The following is an 8751-nucleotide window of genomic DNA, read 5'->3' as shown; positions in this document are numbered from 1 at the left end:
ATGACAAAACAAGAGGGAACTACATCACAAGCACCTCAGATGCTCATTAAAAGTATTAATCGGGAAGTGCCATTGCAGTTCAGAGTCTGAAATTTTAATTGGGAAAAAAACTAGAAACACCATTGGAAGCATTGCAGCCAAGTGAACGTGTTGAAACGAAGAGAGTAGACTATTGGGGGTAAATGGATACAATCTAAATGAAACATATTAGATTGTTAGTAAATGTAGGTTAGTGCTTCTGCTCGTGACACCGCTTCAAATACGTTCTAAAATAGAATTAAATAAAACAAAAACCTATAGAAGAGAGTATAATGAAAGTGACTTTTTGGAAATTGAGGTACGAATTAATGTTGAAAACGGGAAAATGTTTCGCGTAAAGTGCGGATTAGTAGCTGCTGCTTTCAATCGCGTTTGGCAGCGAAAACTTCTTGCGCACGTTGATGACGTTTATTGCTAGCGCCGGAAGTAGTGTTTTGAATGGAGTAGGTTCGCCGCACATACAGAACAGCCGATTGCGATGTAGCACAGTACGGTGTTTGTAGGATGATTTGTTTTTATATCGTTTCAGAAATTACCAGATATAAATGAGGTCGTATATTTTCTTGCATGGTGACGTCGGTGTTGATGTAATTTAAACATTTGTGCAGTTACGATTTATTTGACGTTGTTGCGTTTGGTGAGCTTATCAGAAGTTAGTTTCCAGACCGTTTTTGTTTTTATAATAATTATTTGTAGCCACACAATCGCCTTTAAATGGTTTCAGTCACTTATGTTGCTGATCTGTGTGAGCTAGCACTGTCGGCCTGTTAAATATGCAGTCACCAAAGGAGGTGAGTAGTGTAGTATCCTTGGTGGACATGTATTGACACCGCTTCGTCAATGGATGCCGTAAAGATGATCAAAGGGCAAGACGATAAAGATGGGGAACGAAGTGGACAATCTCATCCGTTAGTGAGAAGTGAAGCCTCGAGTGCAGAGTTGCAAAGGTAAGACTACAACCAACGATTTTGATGGCAAAATGACAACACAGTGAGTTTACTAACCTTTATTGAGCCAAGAAGACACTTATTTAACATTATAAAAATTATATTTGTATATGTATTTACACTGAAATGATGTTGATTGCTTGGATGGAGGTTTACTGTACTCTCTGCGGCATATAAGTGCCGTTTAAGTCTACAACGTTTAATAAAGTGTTAAAGGTACAAAAAAAATTGCCAAAATGTGTTTCTTAAGCTTAAAGGCTAACATGGTATATGAGCAAATACTATTTTATTAACATAGTACACCATTTTGAATCACTTTCACGACATGGCGATTTTCACATGTTCGTATAGACCAACATAACATTTGCATCCAAAATGTCACATCTTTTTTTTTTTTTTTAAATCAAACCTATTATTTCCATGAGTATATGTGCCACCGATTCCATAAAAGGCATGTATTAAAAATCTAAACTTTATTTTTACTTTAATTTTTTGTGTGTCCCTCATTTTATCTTACCACCCTGTCACACTTACTAGGTTTACTATAAATTACTCTTTAAGTGACATCACAATGACACAATTTGAACCTCTGAAGCAACCAGAAAGAAAGGTAAATTCTGATGTTCTTTTTAATTCTTTATGTACGATGAGTTCCATCAAGCTCAACCCAGCAACTCCGTCACGGAATATTGATAGGGAGAATTTCTTTTTTTTTTAATCCTTTTTTTTTTTTTTTTACACTTTCAATTGATGTAAAGAAAATGATATTTTCAATTGAAAGTATCTTAGGTCAGGAACTTGACTACATGAGAACAATACCACTCAGTCACGTTTTATTGTGATGGGGTGATTCTTCAACACACTCCCAACATTTTGTCCAAATTATCTAATATTGTAGTTTCAATACATAGAATAAAAGTCTTAATTCGATCCCTAGTACATGAGTTTTAATTTGCTTGTTCTTGACTACGTGTTGCAAAATGTGTTATTAAATGTTTCACTTTTTGAGTTAAAGTAAAATTGTTCTTTGCCTTTTCAACAATTTTCCATAATTACTGTTAAGATGTCCTAAAGGCAAATTAAATGCTTATCAAATATTTCATGTTCACATATTGAATCAGTATTTGCTGTTGTAGTAATAAATCAAATTTGTTATATATTTATTTTTAAAATATTGTATCATCATGCCTACATTCATATCCAGAATTAATAAAAATGATCTAATGTAAGATGAATGCCAAAACCAAAAATTTGTCCATACTGCCCTGTCACAGTGAATCACCCTTCAAAGCAGTAACCATCCTTGTCACAGAGTCATCTTGTTTTAAAAAAAGAAAAAACGGGGGAAGGGTGGCAGAGTGAAATGCATAATGAATTAATGCTGAATAGTTTTGTGGACTAATCAAAGTACTATTGGTCTTATTTCAGATTTTGAAGTGGATATATTTTTTGTTTATATATATTTCACGGCTAATGAGCCTAAAAATGAAAAAAATAATACCTGATTAAATTACATACTGTCTACTGATGTTTTTTTTTTTTTTAAAGGGTAATGGTACTAGTAGCAAAACATTTGATTTTTAGAATGGTGTGTGGTATGTAAAATGTACCATACCATCACTCAAATAGTGTATAAAAATGGTTACAAGGTCTAAATTAGAAAGGATATTCTTAGTAAAGGTTTGATGTGGGAAAATGTTTTGGGGGAAGATTAACATGCCTTTCATGTTGTAGAGTTTGAAAAAAAGGAGTTTGCATGAAAATTGTACAAATTGCAAGGTGGAATTGGTACCCGTTTCGGAGAATGACTCGTATGCATTTGTTCTACCTATCACTACATCACTGGCATAGTTGAACAGATATATATATATTTTTAATAAATTCCCTACAGTCATCCAGATGCAGCCCCTTCTCCTGAGGCCAGTGGATTGTTGTCATTACCATGGGAGATGGTAACCCACATTGCATCACATCTTCCTGCTCAGTGTGTCATCTCTGTGCTGCCAAAGGTGAGTCATAAAGACTCCATCGAGTCTTTTTTTTTTTTTATAGAGCTTATCTTCATCAGGGATGTGGCTGTGCTGGAGCGTATTGCCTTTAGGTGAGAGGCAGGGGCTGAGGGTTCACCCTGGACTGATCGCAAGCCAATTGAAGGACACATATACAGACAAGTGCGTTCATTCATTCACGCCTATGGACAGTTTAGTATTCGATTAACCTAAGAAGTATATATTTTTTAATTTCATATATTTGGAAATGAGCAGAAATTCGAACCCAGAAAGGTCCCGTTGGATAGCTTTTATGGCATTCTGTATTTGACTAAAATACATGATGGCACAACCCTATCCATCTTCTCGTTTCAGGTCTGTTGTGCTTTGCGCAATGTGGGAAAGGACAACACTGCCTGGCAGCTGCGGGCTCACAGACTCATTGGCTCAAAAGCTACCTTTCCAGTGGGGCCAAGGGAAGATTTTGACTGGCCTATTGCTTCCTTGGAGATGGAGAAACTGATTACCTACTGGACCAATGTAGCACAGGTTGTGACCAAGCAGCACCAAGATGTGTCAGAGCCGGAAGGAGTGGAGCAGCAAAGAAGGGACTTGCAGAATGGGGAACCAGTAGTAGAGGGGCAGCCAGAGCAAGTGGCAGTAGAGGACGCATATGATGCCGTGGATGAGGACCAACAGGAGGAGAGATTAGAAGATAATCCAGAGGAAGTGATGGTTGAAGATGGGGATCACGCAGTTGTATTTGAGGGCCAAGATGTTAATCCTCATCACCTTGGCTTTCAGGGCAATGGAGGACATGTAGAAAAAGAGCACGAGCCCCCCAGAAGTCTGAGTCCACCCCCAGCACTAGAATGCATCACCCTGCTTTCAAACCATATTGCTGAGGTCAACACCGTCCTTTTGGTGGGGGGCGACGGGACTGTTTGTGCCACAGGCTCCAGAGATCGGGATGTTAAACTTTGGAATCTGCAGACAGGCTCTAGCGATATGTTGATGCACACGTTGGTAGGCCAGGGCCACTTCAACAGCCATCAGGGGTGGGTGTGGTGTTTGGCATCTCAGGGACCCCTTATAGCTTCGGGGGGCTTCGACCAAACAGTGAGATTGTGGGACCTCCAGGCCTGTGGGGCAGAGAGGGGAGTGATCACGACCAAAGCTGCCGTCATCTGCTTGTCCTGGCTACCAGATGTGTTGTTGGCTGGAACATTCAATAACGAGGTCCAAATGTATGACCCGAGAGGTGAGGCACCTTTACTGTACAGTATACCATACACTCACAAGTGACGGGCAATGGGTGACCTGAAGAGGCCTATACAACATGGCTCTAAAAGTTTGGGATTTTTCTATATAGTTACCTTTTACTTAATTTTAACTTTTGTTTTTTCAAATTCAGTTAGATTTACTTTTTAGAGTTTGTTTTGAAAATTCTTTTAGTTTAGTGTTTATTATTTTTAGTTTTTTTTATTTTTTTTTTAAACATGAAATAATTGTGGAGTGCAAGTTAACTCTTTGACTGCCAGACGTTTTCAGAAACGGGATGTCGCCAGTGCCAGCCGATTTAAGCATTTTGACTGATCTTTCAAGGTCCACAGAAAATGTTGTGTTTGGACTATGGAAACACACATTACTACCAAATGAAAGATTGAACTCTCATCTTTCATCAGAAAAAAGATACCTTATTCCGTTCTTCAGTAATCAACAATAGAAAATGGTTAGTTTCACCGAAATGCTCTGTTTTGAAACAAAAAGCGGAGAAAAAGAGCTTTTTGTGAAACAATGTTATTTCATGCACTCTAGTGAATTCTACACTTCTTTTTGTCCATGAATGATGCCACAAACACCTAAATAGTGCTTTACTTCTGTAAAACGCTATCACCAACAATGAAAAAGTGTTTTTTGGTTGCAAAATGCGTTTATTTCCATTCAACAGTGTAACAATTTGACAAAACAATTTGGCAAACTATTTACAAATGTGTGCAACTGTGGTACTATTTACAATTATGTGGATGTTTCAAATACAGTTTTTCTTTTTGTAACGCTCCCATGCGTGCAAGGAGACGCAGCAGGATTTGCACAACAGATTAGTTTCACTTGCGATGGCTCCTTTCGCGTGCAGACGTTACACTTTCTTGACGGCCTTTTTTTCCGGGGAATAGCAAGTAGCAGACTGTACCCACTCCTCCGATGAATATGCATTGGACTCGGGGCACTCTTCGTCGTCCGATTGAACGTCCGCCTGAGCGTGCTCGGTTGTGCTCCGCGTTTTCCGGTGTTAGCATCGCTAGCCCGTGAACCTTTATGACGTCGTCATAGCCGCCACGTCAACGCTTGCAACTTCAGCGTCAACCTCGGGGTCACCATCATCATCATCGATGATGATCACCGTCGTCATCAATGTGCTCTTTAGCGTTGGTCGATGCCTTTCGTCTTTGAAAAAAATTCCCAAGTGTGAGCTGCTTGCAACCGGTCGCCATTGTTCGCTTCCTCGGCCATCTAGCTCCGCCTCACGTCTTCTACTGCCGCGTCAATGCTTCCAACCTCGGAGTCACCATCATCATCATCGATGATGATCATCGTCGTCATCAATGTGCTCTTTAGCGTTGGTCGATGCTTTTTGTCTTTGAAAAAAACTGCTCGAGCGTGAGCTGCTTGCAACCGGTCGCCATGTTCTCTTCCCTTCCCCAGCCATTGTCCCCTCTAGCTCCGCCTCACGTCTTCTACTGACGCCTACCCAATCTTGTCAAAAGAGAGTCATTTCTGCCATCTAGGGGCCAAAAATAGTCATTAGGCTAACTAGATCTGCTTGAAACTTTCACCACAGCTGGCCAAGGCTTTCCTCCACCCGTTTAAAAAAAAAATATTTTTTTTTAAATTGGATGACGTCTTTTAACGTCATTGGCGGCCCTCCGTAGGTTTTTACTTGACGTCTTTTAACGTCCATGGCAGTCAGAGTTAAAAAAAATATATTTTAACCAAAAGGTTGATTTTATATATGTATGTATATGTATGTATGTATGTACATGTATGTATGTATATAAATGTATACATTGGAGTTTCGCCTCGTGCCGTTCAGAATCTTTCATAAACCTCTTGCACTGAATCTCATTAGTCTCATTTGTTTCTCAGTGTTTACTGTACTTGCATCTTCGAATTCTACAAGTTATTGTTTTTATTTTACTCAAAGCTGCTATTCCCTTGGTGAAGACCCTCAAGCACCATGGCAATTCTGTCATGTGTGTGGCGGCAGACGACAAGTACATCATCTCTGCGAGTAAAGACAACACTGTGGTCGTCCACGATCGCAGGGCAGAGAAAAGATTGTCGAAAGTTCGGGTGAGTGTAAGCGCGCAATGGAAATCATATTCCCGTGACAGACAAACTCCAATTGCGACTTGTATTTGCAGCTGCGCTCTTACCTGCGCTCGATGAGCTACAGTGACGGCGAGATTTGGGGAGGAGACATCAGGGGCACGCTCCGCTGTTTTTACATGCAGCAGGGTGTCTTAAACCACCTGTCACAATTCGATGTGGGGCACACAGCTATGGTCACTGGCATTCACAAGTCACCTGGAAGCCTATACACCTGTTCCTCAGATTTTACTGTTAAGGTAAAATGATGCCTCATTGCTCCGCACATTATTGTGCTATCGAAACCACAGTTTGTTGTTCATGACCCTGCCAAATTGGAATGATTAAAAACGTTGCCAAGTATACAAAATGAGGCTTCAGTCATTAAAAAAATGAAGCCGTCCTTTCCACTCTTGAAAGCTACAGGCTTGTCTGCTCAATGCGTTAAAACGACTCCCTGCTCAACTGCCAAGTGTTTATACTGCATTGAGCATCTTTCTTTTGCCTGTACAGTTGCAAAGATATATCTGCTTAAAGCCTTCAGTGGCCGGCTGGACGCAATATTCCCCCCAGGTCGCCGCAGTGCTTTTCCACAACAAGGTGCTCTAAAGCAGCCGTGCCAGCCCAAAAGCCCCAATCCACACGCTGGCTGTCAATCTATACTGTTAAAAATTACAACAAAAATTTTTCTCTGCGTGTCATGTGTGCACTCATGGCCGAAGACAAGGCGCACTAAAGCACCAGTGGACTATCTAAAGTGAGGATTTATTTTTAGGTTGTAGACATACCTAGCTAGCTGGCTAACTTCACATTGCAATTGTGCCAAATAACTGTTAATGCAAATGGAGGCGCTGAAGTTCTTCTGGGTCCCAGTTTAAGCCACATCCAAAAATCAGGAAAACTGAATTGCAGTGAAAAACAGTTAAACACTATATCTCCACCATTAGATAATAATAGTTCTCAGTCATTGCACATGTTTTAGTAATTACCTTCAAACATGTATAATGTATTAAAAGCAAATATCTGAATTAATTTCTGTTTTTTAAAAAAAACAATTTAACTTCTCCCACTTCCCCAGGTGCACATCCCTTGTGGGCCTCCAAAGACATTATGCACCTTGCGTCACCAAGGTGGAGTCTCTGGGGTGAGTTAATCGCATAACATTTACTTACTGTATCTAATTATATAGAGAATGATGAAGTCAAACATAATCTACTCTACTCCGCTGGCTAACTTTACAGTTCTTATTTCAAAACCATTTTTTGTATAGGAAGTGATGTAAAGTGGGAAAAAAAACACAAGCTAAAACTGTCACAGCTATGAAACCTTTATAAACAGTACAAGGAATTTCTTAATATGATTGCATTCCTACCCGCCACACAAATGTGAAGTTACCCAGAGTATAATAAAACTAAAATAAATTAAATTCGTATCACGATTCAATTCGATACCGATTAATCTCGATACGAATCTATAAATTGATAATTGCGATTTTTTTTTTAACTCAAATTTAGAAAATACTAATCAGTAAACATGTACACTGTAAGATTTGTATGAAAATGTATTTATTTATCTGAAAACTTAGGCTTATAAGTGAGCCACTGCATTTAACAAACAGGTTGCAGTCTGTTTCATGTTTGAACAGCACTGAAATCAAATATTAAGGCTTAATGTTCCATTAATAGAACATTCTTCCATGCTTAATGTGTGAATCCTAACCCTAAGTAAGTCGTTTTTTTGAATATTCCCATAAAAACATTTATGTTTAAAAATCGATTCGGCCGCATATTGAATCTATTTGAGAATTGCGCGCTGTAATAACGCGATATATTGCCAAATAGATTTTTTTCTAACACCCCTAATAATAATAATAATAATAATTGCACACTTCTTGTATTAAAACATTTGGTAGATGTGACTATAATGATGTCTCTTCCTTCCCTTCCGCCAGCTGAGCGTGGAGGCTGAAGTCCTGGCTGTCGCCTCAGGGGATACGTGTGTTAAAATATGGAGGCCAAGAAAGAGTGAGATTTGATCATGGATGTGGACAAATATTAATATCTCACTGTGCTGCACTGTTAAGTTATGAATTAAGCATGAAAAACAATTATGATAGCTGTATGCTATAATCATCAAAATGATGAAAAATAAAATGATTTAAATCTCTAGTGATGATTTGAGTTTCATTTTTAGAAAGGAAAACAATTTATGATGCTGAATTATAAATATTGAGGTGGTGCAAAAATAATACAGTGGATTATTTTTCTAAACAGGTACAGTTGCATTTTAACTTTTAAATACAATTAGTTTTGTATATTTTAAAGCTGTTTGTTTATTTTAGTTTAGATTTATTTTAGTTGGCATTAAGTACTGGTTTTATTAATTTTTTCTATAAATCTCTGAAATCG

At 38.7% G+C, this 8751-nt stretch overlaps 1 protein-coding gene across 1 annotated transcript; it reads left to right on the top strand.

Annotated features, from left to right (window-relative positions):
- Window positions 1–456: 456 nt before the first annotated feature.
- Window positions 457–8515, top strand: fbxw9 (F-box and WD repeat domain containing 9). The gene is made up of 7 exons (XM_077559847.1): window positions 457–986; window positions 2878–2995; window positions 3350–4235; window positions 6180–6328; window positions 6400–6603; window positions 7422–7487; window positions 8295–8515. Exons 1-7 carry the CDS (start codon window positions 880–882, stop codon window positions 8376–8378), a joined length of 1614 nt encoding a protein of 537 aa, XP_077415973.1. The 5' UTR covers window positions 457–879; the 3' UTR covers window positions 8379–8515.
- Window positions 8516–8751: the final 236 nt, after the last annotated feature.

The sequence above is a fragment of the Vanacampus margaritifer genome, chromosome 2, assembly GCF_051991255.1.
Source record: "Vanacampus margaritifer isolate UIUO_Vmar chromosome 2, RoL_Vmar_1.0, whole genome shotgun sequence".
Lineage (NCBI taxonomy): Eukaryota > Metazoa > Chordata > Actinopteri > Syngnathiformes > Syngnathidae > Vanacampus > Vanacampus margaritifer.
This window is presented reverse-complemented; position numbering and strand designations above follow the sequence as displayed.